The sequence below is a fragment of the Ixodes scapularis genome, unplaced genomic scaffold, assembly GCF_016920785.2.
Source record: "Ixodes scapularis isolate PalLabHiFi unplaced genomic scaffold, ASM1692078v2 PGA_scaffold3__209_contigs__length_174095766, whole genome shotgun sequence".
NCBI lineage: Eukaryota > Metazoa > Arthropoda > Arachnida > Ixodida > Ixodidae > Ixodes > Ixodes scapularis.
This window is the reverse complement of record NW_024609868.1, coordinates 15287961-15306012: the sequence shown is the minus strand read 5'-3', so window position 1 is coordinate 15306012 and position 18052 is coordinate 15287961. Positions and strand designations below refer to the sequence as shown.

Below are 18052 nucleotides of genomic sequence, written 5' to 3'. Positions count from 1 at the left end.
CCAGTCTTTGCCAAAATCACTGGCTCAAACTGACCGTTCGTGAAGTGATCCTGAAAAATAAATGCAGCATCGCAATTTTTAGTTGCCATTTGTGAAGCACCGGTCGCGGAAATATGTTGCACAAACAAAAGCGCGAGGTGTTCGATCGTTGGTGACTCTCCTTTCATTGACACAATAGGCACGCGGTAACACTACAACCCTCTTTATTTTAGTGGCACCCCAGTCTCTCACGCATCGTTCTCAACTCGGCCGACTCAATGCAAGCGAGCTAAGAGTGAGCTATTCAGTTTCTATGATTAAATACGCGCGGAAAGACTTGTCTAATTTCTGCGTGCCGGTAATTTAGTTCCGTGTTAGTCTCACCGATCGCGGAAATATGTTGCACAACAAAAGCGCGAGTTGCTCGATCGTTGGTGACTCTCCTTTCACTGAAGCAATATGCTCATGGTAACAATAGAACCGTCTTTATTTTAGTGGCACCCCTGTCTCTCACAAATCGTTCCCAACTCGACCGACTCAGTGCAAGCGAGCGAGTCAGTTTCCATTATCAAATACGTGGGAAAAGACGTGTCAGAGTTGTTCATGCTGGTAATTTTGTTCCGTGTTTATCTCGTCTCATGCTCGTATTAGGCGATCTTCATCGGCGAGAGCAAAAGATATAGGCGATACGATCCAGAGTTTTAAAGTGACTTACCTCGCAAAGTCTCGCTCGGGGGCTGTCGAAATTTTTTTGACCGATCCGGTGGGACCACTGTCGTCGTCGCTGAAGATTTTCTTTTCCCGTCGGAACGGCAAAAAGCTTCGTCCCTTTTGCAATGCTGTGTGTGCATTCCACAGCGCAGCATGATGGCATCGCGTTGCCGCCAAGGTTGTGGTAAAAAAAAAAAAAAAAAAAAAAAAACAACGGCCGGGCCGTAAGCAACGGACCCACCGCTATGCCTTGCCCAGTGATGGCGTTTGGTTTCTAGCAGACGACCAAATCGCGCGGGGGATCATGGGAAGGCAAGGGTCACTTGTCACGCCCAATCCAATTGAAGCGATGGGAAAGATAACTTTTTGGGAGGGAAAGGGTATGGGCGAGGAGAAATTTCTCTTCCCCATTTCAGGCAATGGTTTGCGCTACCTTTTTACTTGGTCAGTCTATGATCTCGCCGCCGTAACGCTCTCCTCCCGAGCGAGTCAATCAGCACGCGGCACAGAGCGAGAGGCATGAGCGCATGCGCGTGAACTCCCGGCTGCTCACAGCTGAGAGCATGGAGAATAGAAGGGTAGGAGAGGGCATGACGTCAGCCGCGTAGCCTTCACAAGCCATGCTCCCTTGACGCCTCGCCTCTTTCTCATTTTCCTCCTTACTCTCCCCACGTATCACAACAACGTGACCACATCACGTGATCGTAGCTAGCCTTCGTCTAGCTATGTTGTACTAGAATACACCACAGTCTAGCCTTCGATCCGACAAAAACCTACCGGACGGAGCGCGCGCAAGCCTGCAAGGAATCCTCCTACAATCAACCATCCATCTCGCACGTGACATGTCACGCGCACCAATCGCCAGGGAGATCCGCGGTCACGCTGGGCACAAAATCGTTTAAACTTTTTATGACTAGGCTTCACCAATATTGCAACGTGCCCCCTCCTAGTACTTCTAACCTCCTTGGCTGAGAGGGGAGGGCCGCCATTTTCGTTCATTCTCCCGGTGGAATGCATGTGATCGGCATCTAAAGACTAAATCTCGATTATTTCCTTTTATATCGCTGGCTCTGGCAAAAGAAGGATATACTGTTATTCCTTGGTGGGTTAAAAAGCTAATAAATGAAGTTGTCTCGACGTATGGCCACAAGCTTTTATTCAGGCGAAAAAGAAGCCGACCCGTAGCAGACGACGCGTAGCCTCGGCAGTGCTCTTCTCCGACCAGTCTCCGACAGCGTTGCGAAAAAATGGCGGTCGCCTCCTCTCTGCTCCCTTCTTTCTCTCTCGCTCCTTTGGCGCTCTCCCCCCTTTCATTTACTTGTCTCCTCTCCGGCGCGTTTCGTCGCCACACCCACTGGCCAAACTCTCCCAATTAGAGTGCCTTCATGTGCGCTTCATGTGCCTACTCCCAATATACGGTTCTGCCTTTTTACTTCCGAAGGTGCAGCCGACCAGCGAAAGAAAGCAGACGACACGCAGACAAAATCACCTGGCAGCAAAAACGCCGCCGTTATGCAGACGCATTTTTTACTTAAGTTTTTCTTTTATTGTCCGCATTTATTTTTTAACCGATGATGCATTTCAAAAAGATTATGTTCATTTTAATAAACCACGGTGGTCGCGAGCCGTCGCGATAAGGAGGTAGCGCCATCTATGAATACGAACGCCAAACGCACCCCGCAACTGAACCCCTGTCGTCTGCGTCGCTGCCGGCCGTAGACCCTGGCATGTTTCTTGGCCATATTTTTTACAGAGAGAAAACTACGCTTTGTAATTTTACAAGAAAAAAACGACCTGTGCAATTCACCTTTGACGAAAAGGTTAGATGGCTACGTGCAGGCGTCCATTTTTACGGTTCATTTTAGATCGAGCCAGGTAACAATTGGACCTCACTTGATGCAATTTTGTTTGCGATTTGCAACTGCGGCGCCGGGAATGCGGCATCCATCATGTTTTTTTTTTTTTTTTTTTTTTTTTTTTCGAACGAGCGACGCCGCTATGGCGAAAACGCAATTAAAATAACACCATGTATGCCATGAGGCTTTATGTGCGCAAAGATCCATGTGCGCAAAGATCAAGCCCACGAAGCGACTCCAAAAACGGCCACAAATTTCCTCTTTGTTCTTTTTTTTTTTTATTTTGTTTTTTTGGCACACAAATTGTATTTTTTTTCTTTTTTTTTTTTTGGACGCATATAGAACCGTGATTTATGGAATGTTTGCTAAACTAAGTTTATTTGAGTTTAAAAAAAATCGTTGTTAAGTATCCGAAAGAACCGCTGAAATGTTTCCTCTCCAACGACTCCAGGCCCGCCCCCTTCCCCAGAAATTCGGGAGACTGATGTCATCATCGCGTTTAAACATGATAGAGACAATAGAGAGTTTTAGTATACCGTTTTCATCTTCCGCTCCGCTCTGAGGGTGCCAAACTGCGCATGCGCGGCCCGCTTCGCCGGAATGGAAAGCGGAGGTCCAAAAACGCGTTTTAGTAGAGCGTTTTTCTTCAGCGTAAGAGCGTTTTGAGCGGGTTCGAAAAATTTGCTTGCGTAGCCCCACAAGTGGACGTTTATAGTACTAGTAAAACAAAAAAAAACCTAAGCGTTAACACCAAGGGAGTAAAAGGGAGCGTGATTGTAGAGCTTGTGGGAACCATTGGGTTCCCTCTATCCCTATCTAGGCCTAGCTTCAAGCAGGCCGTGGGAGTCGTCGTCACCAATGGCGTCGGCCTCCCGGATACAAGGAACCACGAGGCCGAATTCCCCGAAGGGGCCGGTTCTCCCTTGCCCTTTTGGGTGAACGCGCCATCGGCACACCCTTGGGAGTGATTATGGACGCGTCCCGTTTTCGAGTGACCTTCTACCGGCCTCCCCGGGCGCGTCTATTTCCCGCAGGCTACATAAGCCGGCCACCCACCTGTGGCCGGGGCTCTTGGTTAGGGGGGGCTACGCTCGACGGAGCATTCATCGTTATTTTCCTGCTCCCCCTTTTCCGTGATCCTGCCAGTTCCGGCAGCGCGGACCCTTCTCCTGGTGATCCTGTCAATTAAGGCAGCGCCAACCTCATTTCTCTTTTGTTCCGCCTACGGGCGCAAAGCGTGTGGCGTAAGGCCAATAAACACGTTTCTACGGTATCCCTGTGTTTGGTGTGGTGTCCCGTCCACCGGAGCCTAGCGGCAACCAACGGACGGACCCGGCCGTAGCCGCCATAGCAGCGGACTGCGGAGTGGGTTTTGCCTCACAGCGATCAGCAAGGTAAGTCGAAACCCACCTTTTGCAACCGACGAGTTACGGAGTGGGTATTTGCCTCACTGAGGACTTTGGGGTAAACTAGAATCCCACATCTGGCGCCCCAACGTGCGGCCCGTCCGGCGTCTGCAAACAAAGCAGCACGTTCGCAATGACAGCGAACCAGGCCAATTTCCGGCCTTGGACTTCGTGGACGGAGGGAGAGGCGAACGCCCGAAACCCGACGCCACCCAACGGCTTAGTGGCCGCGTCAGCCACGCACGGACACAATGCAGTGTCTTTTGAGCCGAGCTTGCTTCTAAGCGGAGGCGACCCAACATATCCGGAATGCGCCCAGGGCATCCCCCTCCGCGACACGCCAGCCCACTCTGCTGAGCGAAGCGCACCTGCGCTTGTCGAGGTCAACACCGCGCTCGCACAAAGCGCGGCGACGCAACAACAGGCAAATACAGCCTCGTACTGCGATGATCTCCTGACCCCAGACTGGCCTGCAGCTTCCCCACAAACGGAAGACACTGCCGCCGTCTGTGAGCAATGGCCCAGCTCAGCGGCTTTATGCGCAACAGGACATACGGCGGCACGCGGCGGCACACAGCCAGTGTACAGCTCGCCAGCCGAAAGCGTATCTCATCAAAGAGAAAATGCGCTAAACTCTTAACAGCCACTGCTAGATAACGCAGCACGAGTTATCGAGAGTTTGACGGGAGCGTTGCAAGCAGCGACGAGGCCCCCGCCGCCCACGCGGCCACCGGTCAGAATTCCTATCCCGACATACCGAGGATACGGAGACCGAATGAGCGCCACGGACTTCCTCGAGGACCTGAAAAGTTATCAAAAGGCCATGGGAATGTCGGACAACGAGATACTGGAACGCATCCTGCCAATCTCGTTGGTGGACCAAGCAGCGCGATGGTTCCGTCTAACCGGAAACCAGCTGCTGACTATCGAGCAGTTCCGAAAGGCTTTTCGCCAGGAATTCCTCCCCGCTGACTACGAGCGCAGGATGAGGAGAGAGCTCGAGCAACGGACCCAACACCCAGACGAGTCACTGTTGGAGTTCGTAAGGGCGATGCAAGAGCTCTTCGAGCTAGCAGAACCCTCCGCGCCACATGCAGAGCGGGTAGAGCGCGTCATTCGACAGGCGCACCCGACTTTTGCGGCGTACCTCCGAGGCAGTCGCTTCCGCGACCTGAACGAACTAGCCTCGGAAGCTCGGCGGATCCAGGGAGACATTCTAGCCGCCCGAGCGTACCGACCTCCGCCGCCTGCGTCATCGGCACTTGAGCCGCGCTGCGCATGGAATGGGGAGACGGCGCCCCGAAACAGGAGGCACGAAGCCGCCCACTACGCCGACGGACCGGGTCGAAACACGTACGACATCTCAGATCGTGCGCTCGACCCATACTCTTACGAGAGGCGAACAGCAGAACCCGCGCCGCAGTGGCAAAGGCGAGATCGGAACAGACAAGAGTTACCGACGCCCCGGGAGCAAACGCGGCCAATGCGTCCAAATGCACAGGACGAAAGGCCCGGCGCGCAGCAGAACGTGCGACGCGACTCGAGAAGGGTTGCGCAACCACGCTGCTTCCGCTGCAACAGCGCCGACCACCTGGTTCGACAATGCCCAGAACGGCAGAACCCCGGTTTCCAACAGTCGGGAAACGAGCAAAGCCGCCGATAACCAACCCGGTGGCTCTAAACGGCACGGAGCAAGATACTCTTTTGCCGTCCGCCTACAGAATAGGCTTTCCGACAGGCACGCCAACGCCATTCATAGCGTTGACGATCGTTGGTCGGACGTTCAAGGCGCTGCTCGACACGGGCGCAAGCGCATCGCTTTTCGGTGACGAAGTGTTGACCCACCTCCGGCAAAACTCTGTCCGAATGAGGGAGGGAAGCACGGCCTTTCGACTCGCGTGCGGCACCGCACATTCAAGCGGTGCCGTCCGGTTGGTTGCGAGATGGGAGAATCGAGCAAGACGGCAACGCTTCGTTCATCTCCCCAGTCTTTCCGTTCCTATCATCCTGGGCAGAGATTTTCTCGCCAAAACAGGGATCGTGATCGACGTGAGTAGCGGTGGCTACCGAGAGGGCACTTTCGCTCCTCTGAAACCTTTCTGCGAACCCCCAACCCCAGAAAAACCGCTGGTTAATGGGGCAGGCAGCAGCAGCCGAAACGAGGCAACAGCCTCCCAAGGTGAACCCTCTCCGACGCGGTTGCAAGCGAGCGCCGTAGCGTCGGAGATAACGCACCCCCTGCTGACTGAGTCATGCAGCGTGTCAGGGCAAGAAAAAGCCCGTCTGTCGGCATTGTTACGACATTATGACAAGATGTTCACTGATCGACCCGGGTGCACCAATGTGGTGCGACACCGGATCGACACGGGCGATGCGCTCCCTCGGAGGCAAAACGCACGACCCGTTAGTTTGGCTAAACGAAAAGCCATTGACGTTGCACTGGACGAAATGATCGACACCGGAGTTGTCCGGCGGTCAAACAGTCCCTGGGGATTCCCCGTCGTGTTGGTCCCAAAGAAGGACGGCACTTCACGTCTGTGCATCGACTATCGCCGTCTAAATGACGTCACGCGGAAAGACGCATATCCGCTACCGAGCATTGACTCGATCCTGTCCAACCTCGGCAGCGCACGGTATTTTACAACCTTAGACGCCAGCCGAGGCTACCTCCAAGTTCAAATGGAGAGGGGTGACGAGGCGAAAACGGCCTTTGCTTGTCACCGCGGGCTTTTCGAATTCACAAGAATGCCCTTCGGTCTGTGCGGAGCGCCCATGACGTTCCAGCGGTTGATCGACCGCATACTGGGAGAAGCCAAATGGAAACATGCAATGGCCTATCTCGATGACATTGTCGTCTACTCGAACACCTTCGAAGATCATCTCAGAGACCTGAAGGATGTGTTCGACCGGCTAAAAGCCGCGGGAATCACGCTGAACCCGGAAAAGGCTCAAATAGCCGAAACCCGAATCAACTTGCTCGGCTTCACACTCGATTGCGGACGCATTGCGCCAAACGCCGAGAAGCTAGAAGCTATCCGGGAGTTCCCCGCACCAACGGACGTAAGCTCACTCCGTCGCTATTTGGGAATGGTGAATTTTTATCGCCAATTCATCCCGAACTGCGCCTCCCTCCAAGCGCCACTAACGCGGCTACTCAGAAAAGCCGTGAGCTGGAGTTGGGGTCCCGAGCAGGAGGCAGCTTTCCGCTGCACTTCGAAAGCACTCGCGGACACCGCGGAACTAAAGCTTCCCGACTTGAACAAGCCTTTCGTGATCCAAACGGACGCGAGCAAACTGGGCTTGGGAGCGGTCCTGCTCCAAGAGCACGAAGGTGTGCTTCGTCCCGTGGCTTTCGCTAGCCGCTCGCTCGTGCCGGCAGAGGTGAACTACAGCACCTGCGAACAAGAGTGCTTGGCTATTGTATTTGCCTTAAAGCGCTTCGACATTTATGTCGACGGGACCACATTCACGATCGAAACAGATCACCAGAGCCTAATATGGCTGTCAAGACTTCGCGAACCCGCAGGGCGGTTGGCGAGATGGGCTTTGCTACTGCAAAAATACGACTATGTCGTGCGGTACCGGAAAGGCAGCACAAACGTTGTGGCCGACGCACTGTCGCGAGCCCCCGTAGACTGCGCAAATCTTTCCGCGGGGAGCCTGGCCGAGCCAACGGCACATGCAATGCCCGGCGAAGCCGAAATTCAGTCCCAAAAGGAGGCAGCACCACTGACCTCCTCGGACGAGAGCGTGAACCACGTAGACGCAGTGAGCGCAGTGGGGATCGTGTTCAGCAAAGAAGAGCTACTGAAAGCTCAGCAGAATGATCCGTTTTGTCGAAAGGTGATCGACGGACTCTCGAGTGAGTTGGACTCCGTGGAGTCGGGCGGTGCGTCCGCCGGGCGTACGACTGCTGGTATTGCAGTTAACGCCGAGTGTCGGGATGTATCTGGTACTGGTACTGACACGCTGGATCAATTTCTGCTGAACGCCGATGGGCTCCTGCTGAAGTATATCCCATCTGAGAAGGACACAGATAATGTGTTCAAGGTGGTAGTGCCAAAAAGTCTGAGGTGCGCAGTAATGCGTTACTATCACGACTCGCACTTGGCCGGACATGCGAGCGGCTCCAAGACTTACACAAAGTTATGTCACATCGCAACCTGGCCGGGCATGAAAAGGGACGTATTCCGCTACGCCCGCAGGTGCCACACTTGCCAAAGCTTTAAACCAAGAGGCGGCAAACCTCCGGGCCTAATGCAGCCGACCCACAGCCAAGAACCATGGTCTTTGGCGGCTTGCGACGTGGTCGGCCCTTTGCCGAGGAGCCCCAAAGGACACCAATATTTGTTGGTTGTCACGGATCACTTCAGCAAATGGGTAGAACTTTTCCCACTACGAAAGCTGACAGCCCGAGCGATCATGGAGAAGCTCATGGAGGTATTCACCCGATGCGGGTTCCCGGAAGCTCTCCTAACAGATCGAGCAAGCTACTTCGTCGGGAAGGTATTTGTGGACGCTTGCAAAGCCCTGGGCATCAAGCACAAAACAACCACACCCTACCATCCACAGGCGAACATCACGGAGCGATGTAACAGAAACATCAAACCCATGCTGGCAGCATTTGCCGAAAAGCACCGCGACTGGGACGCATACATTCCTGAAATTGGGTTTGCTCTCCGGTCCACTGTCAATCGTTCGACAGGCTTCACCCCCGCCTTCCTCACATTCGGAAGAGAGTTGGCGAATCCCATGGACCGTGTCCTAAGGGCGAACGCCGGGGCAAACGAAGCGCAGTCGACACAGACTGAACACGCGCGCTCGCTACAAACTCGGATGACGGAAGCCTTCTCGGAGGCCCGTCACAATCTCGGGGTAGCGCGAGCTAAACAAAAGGCTCAGTACGATCGCTCTCGCCGAGATCTCCGCTACAAAGTAGGCGATCTCGTGCTCAGACGAAACCACGTTTTGAGCGATGCCAGCAAAAGCTTTTCTGCTTCGCTGGCACCAAAGTGGCTGGGCCCGTACGAAGTGCGAGAAATACTTTCACCGCTCGTGTACAAGCTGACTGACCAAGAGTCACGAAAAGTCGGAGGGCCAGTGCATATTTGCGATCTCAAACCCTACCACAGAAGGGAAAACGAGGAGCAAAACCCAAAGCCACTCTTGCGCAAGAATGCACGCGAAACGCGAGACGACGCCAAAAACGAGGCGCCCCGCTACAATCTGCGAACTCGGAGAAACTAATATCCGGAGTTTCGCAAAGGTAGTCCCAATAAGTGGCGAAATGTTACACTAAGGGAAGTGCAAGGGCAAAGAATGCACCAGCTGCCTTCGCGAACGCGTCAGCCACCATTGTTGGCAAGCCGTGACCTAAATACAAGGCCACCTCAACGTTCGCTCCCGTATCATCCCGTACGGGGATTCCCCTACATACGGCATCTGAGGGAAAGGGTAGGCGTAACGCCCATTGGTCAGTTACTGCCGCCCAGGCTCACGTGTGTCACTAAGTCATCGTAGGGGCACGGCGAGAGCAGTCGTCACAAGCGGTGAGATACCGTGATGTCATTCTGCCGCAGTACGACTCCACAGTAACATCCACGAAGAGGATCTCCAGCCAGGACGGTGCTTCGGGCCGTTCGGGGGCTGCGCCAGCCTGTTTCCTGGCTCCGGGGTTTTCGACGGCGTTCTTGGTCCACGGGTGCTGGCGATTCTTCGAGCAGCCCCGCGACGCCAGCGGACCAGGGGACCGAACCAGCGGCCCGCCGGCTACGCGCGTCACCGGGACCGACAGCTGCGCGGGGTCCTGCCCGCCCTTCGACTTCGGGACCCGCGCGGCGACGGACAACACTCTGTCCAGGGGCCGGCTGTTCCCGTCCAAAGGGCTCCACGAACCACCTCCACGACGGTGAGCGAACGCCGGGAACGTCGCAGCAGACCGTATTTGTGAACCCCGGCATGTGGGGGTAGGCACCGGACGCGGTCGTTTTTTTTTTTTTTTAGTTCTTTTTGTTTTTAAGAGCCGGTAGGACATTTTGTTTTATTCAAGTCCTACCTAAGCCTTAAGAAGGGGGGAGTGTGGGAACCATTGGGTTCCCTCTATCCCTATCTAGGCCTAGCTTCAAGCAGGCCGTGGGAGTCGTCGTCACCAATGGCGTCGGCCTCCCGGATACAAGGAACCACGAGGCCGAATTCCCCGAAGGGGCCGGTTCTCCCTTGCCCTTTTGGGTGAACGCGCCATCGGCACACCCTTGGGAGTGATTATGGACGCGTCCCGTTTTCGAGTGACCTTCTACCGGCCTCCCCGGGCGCGTCTATTTCCCGCAGGCTACATAAGCCGGCCACCCACCTGTGGCCGGGGCTCTTGGTTAGGGGGGGCTACGCTCGACGGAGCATTCATCGTTATTTTCCTGCTCCCCCTTTTCCGTGATCCTGCCAGTTCCGGCAGCGCGGACCCTTCTCCTGGTGATCCTGTCAATTAAGGCAGCGCCAACCTCATTTCTCTTTTGTTCCGCCTACGGGCGCAAAGCGTGTGGCGTAAGGCCAATAAACACGTTTCTACGGTATCCCTGTGTTTGGTGTGGTGTCCCGTCCACCGGAGCCTAGCGGCAACCAACGGACGGACCCGGCCGTAGCCGCCATAGCAGCGGACTGCGGAGTGGGTTTTGCCTCACAGCGATCAGCAAGGTAAGTCGAAACCCACCTTTTGCAACCGACGAGTTACGGAGTGGGTATTTGCCTCACTGAGGACTTTGGGGTAAACTAGAATCCCACAAGCTAGTAAAAACGAAGGCGACAATATTGAGCACAAAAGAGGAGGCACACACCTGAAGAAATATTACGCTATAAAATATAAATATAATCGTTCCACCTTGTGTGCGAGTGAAGCCGAAGGTATATGCATGAGCATGTTGCTCTAAACAGTGCTTGGACTGCACGAGCGCGCGTGCTTATCAAGGACGCTGAAAGGCCGGCACTCGCTCTTGTAGCTTCTGCTCCACTCGAATTAAAACTGAATCAGATTTACTTATTCGAAGTAGAAAAATAAGAGAAAAGGACGAAGTTTGCGCATTGGGAGTACATCCTTTTGCGTAGTACGAGTACAGTGTTGCCCAAGGCTAGCAAGGCAACTGCATGATGAATCCCCGCTGTTCTCAAGGAAGGAGACTTCTACTAACGAGATTAAGATGGCGAGACATCGAATCTATGATTCGTATCCCTCGTGCCATCAAGCGCCGAAGTTCCCTTTCCGAACGCGGTTTGCTGGATATTTCCAACGTAGAAAACAAACCCTTTAGGAAGCTATCCTGCTTAAAGAAGGACCTGGCTGTTCTGCATGCGGGCCTCAAAATACCAGCACCCGACAGATCGGCGCAGGGTGTTGCCAATCTGGCGAGACGCTTTGCATGGTTCTTCCTCGACTGGCCTATCCCAACCGTCTGTTCGTTCTTGGATGAGCGTTTGGACGGAACTTGTCGGTGTTCTTCAGTTCTGTGAACCTCATCGTGGGTCACATCAACGAGAGGTTCGGCCACCTGCTCGCTGACATGAACAAACATAGGTGGTTGACCCTGGCGAAACTAGAGCTGTGCTCACAGGTGAGACCCTGCATGGTTTGTGTAAATTTCGAGTTTCCATTGTTTCTAGCACGGCTGCTCTGTCTGGTGAAAAGTTACTTTTTTCTATACGCCAAAGGTGTACATGGGCAGTGTCAGGAGAAGTCACGACGAGCGCGTTCGTAATCTACGAGTGTTAGTAGGCCACTTTTATGAGCCGTCTTTGCTCTACTTCACGCTGTGCGAGAAGCATCGTCCCCACCGCGCATGCGTGGCCCGCTCTGAGTTGGAGCGTAAAGTTAGCGGAGTGAGCGTGCGCTCCGCTTCACAAGTTGTAGAGCGGACTGCCCTCAGCGTCCTTAGCGTGATCGCTTAGATCTCAAGATGGCGGCACTTACTCAATAGACGCTTTCAGCGCGCGCCAAATCGAGCCGCCATAGCCGACCTTCTCTTGTCTTACCGAGATGCCGAGCCACTGAAGCGGGCGTTGACGAGTCTCCACAAGGGCCTATGCTGGGGAGAAGGACACAGTAACACTTCACATGGCAATAACCTGTCCTGCTGCGGTAATGATGAAGTGAAGCGAACGGAATAAGAGGGAAGAAAAACTGAAGGTCGGTTATGGCGGCGCCCATGCACAGCTGCCTGAAAGCGTCTATACGCGTCGATGTCTTTGACCGTGACCTCAGCTTGAAAGAGGTCGAATCAAGAACTAAAGCGTACACCCCGCGCGTAAAAAGTAAACCATTCGATTTGAGTTCTATGTAACACAAAACAGCATAATCAAACGAAGTGAACGAGAATCACTTTGCAACCAGCACGGCGTCGGTAAAGTCGTCGCGTTTTGTGGACGGCCTATGGCTATGCAGTCAGATGTACGGGTGCGCGTGCTTGAACGACGATTATATCTGTGCATGCGCCCTCCTGTCGAAAATGCCACTGAAAGCTGACCACAAGCATAGCACTCGCAAGCTGCACCAAAGAAACCATTCCTCTCAGCTTTATTTATTCACACTCGCTCGCAACTTTTGAATTGTTTAACTTTCTTCAAGAAATGTTTGCGTTGGATTTCCTTGGTAGATTTAGAAAATAATAGAAACTTGAATGCAGCCCTTTTAAAAGTGCAACCCATGGTGCCGCTAGTCTTCGAGGCCGCCTTATTTTGGCCAAGTGTCTAGGGAGCAAGAGAGCTACGTCATTGTTTGTCGCGGATGCGAGTCTAAATGTATTAGACACGAATGCTGCGTCAATACTGAATATGAAATGGGTTCTAGTCACAAGTCTCGCACTAAAAGCGATGCCCAAAATATGGCGGCCGAATATGTTACCCGGTGGTGTTTTGAAAAGAGTTACCAATAACGGTCGAAAGAATATTCCACGTCAATTTTTTGTCTGGTGAAAACCAGACAGGCATAAACAATGCAAAATTTAGCAAACACAACCCTGGACTTCTAAGCAATAGTGGTATATTAGAACAGTTTTCAGAAGTTTCGTTTTGAATTCCGGCGTAGCGGGCCTCGCATGCACAGTTTGACGGCCTCAAACCTCAGCAGAATTAAGAAACAACTATATATATATATATATATATATATATTAATTTACGATACCCAGTTTTTTACAACCCTACAATGGAAATACGCTTTATCTTAGAGGAGTAACAAGTCCCATATCACATGTTTTGGTATGGTGTTTAAATACTGCCGTGTTGTAAGAGTGTTTTCTTTGTCTTTTTTATTAGGTCGTCAAGGACAAGGGAACGTCAAGGACAATGGTTTTGTTGACCGCACAGCGTGCCCATATGCCGTCCATCAAAAAAATTAGAAGAAGACCACAAGAGGGCGCTCGTCGTGAAGCACCAGGCAGTGATGTGCGCAGACGGCATAATTTGACGGCTGGACGAAACCTACAAAGACCATGGGCATTTTTTGTTTAATATTAGAATGCATAAACTTATCACAGTAAATCATGTTTAAGCTTTTGTACTGAGCGAAATACCTGTCCAACTGGGCTGAAAGGCATCTAGAAATATTTTAATAAAAAACGTTTACTAACGACTCCCATTTTACTTCTCAGATGTGCGTGTGAATATTGCATCTAACCAAATTACAGTGTTACTGTTGAATTCAGCATTGTAAGAGTAGACTATGTTGCGTGGCCTTCTATTGCAAGAAAAGACCGTAGCACAAGTGAGGCAGAAACTGGGCAGGAGCTTAAGCTGAAAAACGCACTTTCATAAACACACAAAAGAAATAAAAAGAAGTGTATAGTGAAGCAAAATGGTTTCATGTCACCCCCCAAGGCAGATACATACACTGCGCTCCACTGTTAATACGAACACGAAAAAAATCGCTTTTATTTGCAGTTTATTTCTTTGACAGCTATTGAAAAAGCTGAAAATGTGTCGCTCAGATTGGTGCCCCAAACGAGCGCTTTATTCCACACCAATAGGCAAATGTCAGCCCCTCCAATTTAAGATGAAAAATGAAACAGGATATTGAATGCTCCCGCTAACAGTGTCGCGCAGTGTACATAAACACCAAGGCACCATATCACAAACCGAAGCATACGAAGAAGAAAAGACTCATTTCATCGGGAAAAAAAAAGTAGAGATATAAATGGAGCACTCGCTTTCGCTAATTTTCACTGTCTTGCTGCCTGAAGTAACCAAACAAAATATCTGTCCGTTTGCCGACTGCTTTCGTCTTTGGTCTTTAACCTTGAATTTTTGGCTCTGGAGAGCTGCGGCACCGCGGAAAGCAGCAGCCCGTACCACCGAGGCCCGCGGTGCCGCGTCTAGAGAACATGGTAATGTGATGAGTATATACGTGCAAGATGACGACGACATGGGTTGTTGGTATTGGGGAGGGTGGCAGTCCGATTCGCAGTAGTCTAGACTTCGTGGAGGCGGGTTGGGCGGGTTGGGCGGGTGAGCAGCGAGCTATGAAGATCTTGCACGCCGTTCGATCAGTGCATGAAGGAGCACCAGGAACATAATGGCGCTATTGCTCACTGGGGTCCACTGGGGTCAAAGAATCATGCTCCAAGGAGGTAGTCCAGCCGAAGTAGAAGCTGCCGCCTCCGAGGAACCGAGGCCCAGGGCTCAGATTGAGACACCGCCGTCGCCCGGTGTGTCATCCTCTCAACGTCGTCGTCGTCATCTCGCATAGAAAAATCGAGCCCGCTGGCTTAGACAAGGCAGCACCTGTTCCCACCGTTCAGGGGCCGTGGAAGGATTGCGGCCAGCGATTTCTCGAAGCAGCCAGAGGTTCTTGACCACCGTGAAACGTTTTCTGGGGGACGCCTTTTCAAACAAAGTCTGCGCAGCTTCTTAGTGCAGCGAGGTTCATAGGGGTCAAGCGCGCTCCCACGCATGATTTCAAATATCGAGCACCCACCTTTCCAGAAAAGCACCATCTAGTGAACCTTTACTGAGAGTGGAACGTACTTCTCAAAATGGCGACGATAGCGGAGCTGACGCTCCACGCTCAAATCCCAGAGCGGGTCGCGCATGCGCGATGGCGACTCCGCTTTCCATAGAGCGGAGCGGGAAACCGAAAACGGTCTACTAAAACTCTCTAATGTGTGCTTCCTAACATCTGGTTTCAGGGTCACGACACAACCGCCATGGCCATAAGCTGGGCGCTATTGCTGATAGGCCTCAGTCCTGTGGAGCAGCAGAAAATACACGACGAATTGGATTCCATCTTCGGGGACGACACAGAGCGGCACGTCAATCACGAAGACATGAAAGAGATGCGCTATCTGGAATGCGCGCTAAAGGTGACATATCGTTCATGTTGACCGAGCTACTGCAGCGAGCTAACCGGTATAAATGCCATAGAGTGTACGTGTATGTTTCTTCTTTTTTTTTTTTATCATTAGGAGGCACAACGGATTTACCCTAGCGTGCCATTCTACTCAAGACTTTGTGAAGAGCCTTTTGAACTCGGTGAGTTTAACGTCCCGTCATATAGACACGTAGTGCAGGAGTTTGTTGATAACGGAGATACAGCTGTTAAAAGCTTGGTTAGGCATTGATATTTAAAAGGGTATTGCAGGTAGGTATTTAATTCGCTCCCTAAGTCCCCAAAACTGACCCCAAAAGGATATTTTCTAATTTAGAAAGCACAAACGACTAAATCAAAAGTCATGAGTGCGGAAGCGGTAACTAATATGATGTATCAGAGTTTCCCCGGGAATTAAAATTAGGGGGAGGGGGTTGGAGGGGGGGGGGGGGGATGACATTACCGAATATTAAAGTCGTTGGGAATTAAGGGGGTGCCTTCAGAAAAAAGAGGGGGGGGGGGGGGGGGGTTAGGGAAATTATTGTGATGTATCATAACAAGTTCTAACATTAAAGGTTTTTTTTTGTTTTCTTTCTCGAAGGGGTTGCAAAATAACAGCATTTGAACGGAAACTTTTAGCTTAATAGTTACCACACCAGGAGGCAAGTTCAGCGCACGAACTAAACCTAGAAGATTCCTAGGATCACTCCGAATTATATATAAAATATACAAAAATTCAGTTGTCTGTGTCTGTAAAGATAAAAGTAAGAAAATTAAATAAAATCACCAACCAAATCCCCTGAGGAGGTCCCGACGTTTTAAAACCGGCTCGGGGTTTTCTTCAGGGGCGACTGTTTACAGATAGGGGACAGCGGCTTTGTTTTCTTCTACGGTGGTGGTCTCTTCTTTATCTTGTTTGTCGGGCGACTAAGTTTGTTCACTTAGGATGATGGTAATGTGCCAGTGGTTATATTGACATTTCTTGGTGTTCTTTGAATAAGCCATGGCTCTATAAAAATCCACTGGCGGAAGTTCATCTCAACATTTATGACGCGGGTGTTTGCAAAATCGATGCTATTGTCCTTGTCTTCACCGAGCTCCGCAACAGCGCTGCGCTCGCAGTCGAATTTGCGCACATCGTTTTTGTGTTGGCGAAGTTCTTTTTTTCTGAGAGGTTCCTTGTTTCGCCGATGTAGGTGGCAGAGCACTCTGCGCATGGAATTGGATACACAACACCTTGCGCTCTTTCTTTAGAGAGACGATATTTCGGTCGCGGCATCATGCGCCTATGTGTTGACACTGGTTTGTGGGGCATCTGAACACCTTTCTTTTACCAGCGTAAGTGGCAGCAGTGAAACGTCCGGACCTCCTTGTAGGATGTGGTTGCTGATTTCTTTTCAATTTTCCAAGTTTTCCCTCAACCAGGCTGACCTGCCGAAATGTTTACATTAAAAGTTAAAAGTACGACATGTATGCTACTGGGTTTTAAGAAGTTGTTAATCTTAAAGATGTTTGATTCCGCCAGGTTCTCTAAGACAGTATTACATTTTAGAGTAAATGTAACCCGTGTGCTAATCACAAAAACAATTTTACTTTTCAAAAGGCGGCACGATTCTTCCCGAGGGAACAGTAATTAAAATTGCGGGCTACTTCTTGCATCGGGATCCAGAAGTATTCCCAAAACCCGAAGAGTTTCGCCCTGAAAGGTTTCTTCCCGAGAATTCAAAGGGAAGGCATCCTTTCGCCTACATCCCTTTCTCGGCAGGTCCACGAAACTGCATTGGTAAGGCCGTCACTCTGTTCCGCATCATGAGCAGACACTTCTAAATATATTCTCGTGTTTTATTCTCAGGTCAGAAGTTTGCGCTGCCGGTGGTAAAAATCGTCGTTGCCAACATCCTGCGCCGATACAAGCTTCAGTCCCTCGATCACAGAGATCAAGTTCTTTTCTTCTCCGAAATGGTTCTCAGACCTAAAAATGGACTCCGAATTAAGTTTATCCCCAGGGTTTCTTCGAAGCGTGCTTGACTTAATGACAAAATGGAATGGCAAAACAAAACAACGAGAAACATTGCCGTGGCTGGGGCATTCCAATCTGCATCACTTGTCGGTAGGGTGACCACCTCCCTGCCGGTGGAATGCGGGACAGCCTGACCGGTATTTTCACGACTCAAGAAATAAATATTAAATAAAATTCACCAACGCGCACACCCCGAAATCCTGTGCTGTCCGGAAGCGTATTATACACCTGAAAATTGTACGCGGCAATTAAACTAAGATAATTTTCACTCTCAGTGATATACTTTTTTATTTGTAATGGTAAATATTTTATTAAAAGTATCTAAGTTGAAAACATAAAGATCGACTGCACCAGACCGGCCAATGCATCAAAAGGAAATAACAGTAAATATTTTTCGGCTTACTGTTTCCTGTCGATACTTACTCTTATATTAACATGCTCCTACACAAAAATAAAACCTTGTGTTGCTTTTTTTTTTTTTTTTTGACCGTTGTGAGTTGCAGGTTTTTTGCCTTCTGTGGCCGTCTTCGCTAAAAAAGCTTTCCACAACCCTTTCGCATGATACATTATGATTTGCAACTAATTACAATAGTTTATTTTTCAACTTTTGGCGAGAAATTTTCGCTTGGAATATTTTGCCATCAAGGGGAGAGGCACAACAGCGCATGTGCGTCAGTCTCCCGCAAGAACGACGGTTGCTTCGCGCAGTGCTTGGCAAGAAAATGACATAATGACATAC

The 18052-nt window shown here is 51.0% G+C and overlaps 1 protein-coding gene across 1 annotated transcript in view; it reads left to right on the top strand.

The window, feature by feature from the left end:
• LOC8042581 (cytochrome P450 4c3) overlaps positions 1-17511 on the top strand; it is a 37938-nt gene extending 20427 nt beyond the window's left edge. The window contains exons 11-14 of the mRNA XM_042292305.1: positions 15115-15288; positions 15391-15457; positions 16897-17076; positions 17146-17511. Coding sequence (XP_042148239.1) covers positions 15115-15288; positions 15391-15457; positions 16897-17076; positions 17146-17321 — 597 coding nt within the window. The 3' untranslated portion in view covers positions 17322-17511. The remainder of the gene's footprint in view (positions 1-15114; positions 15289-15390; positions 15458-16896; positions 17077-17145) is intronic.
• Positions 17512-18052: the final 541 nt, after the last annotated feature.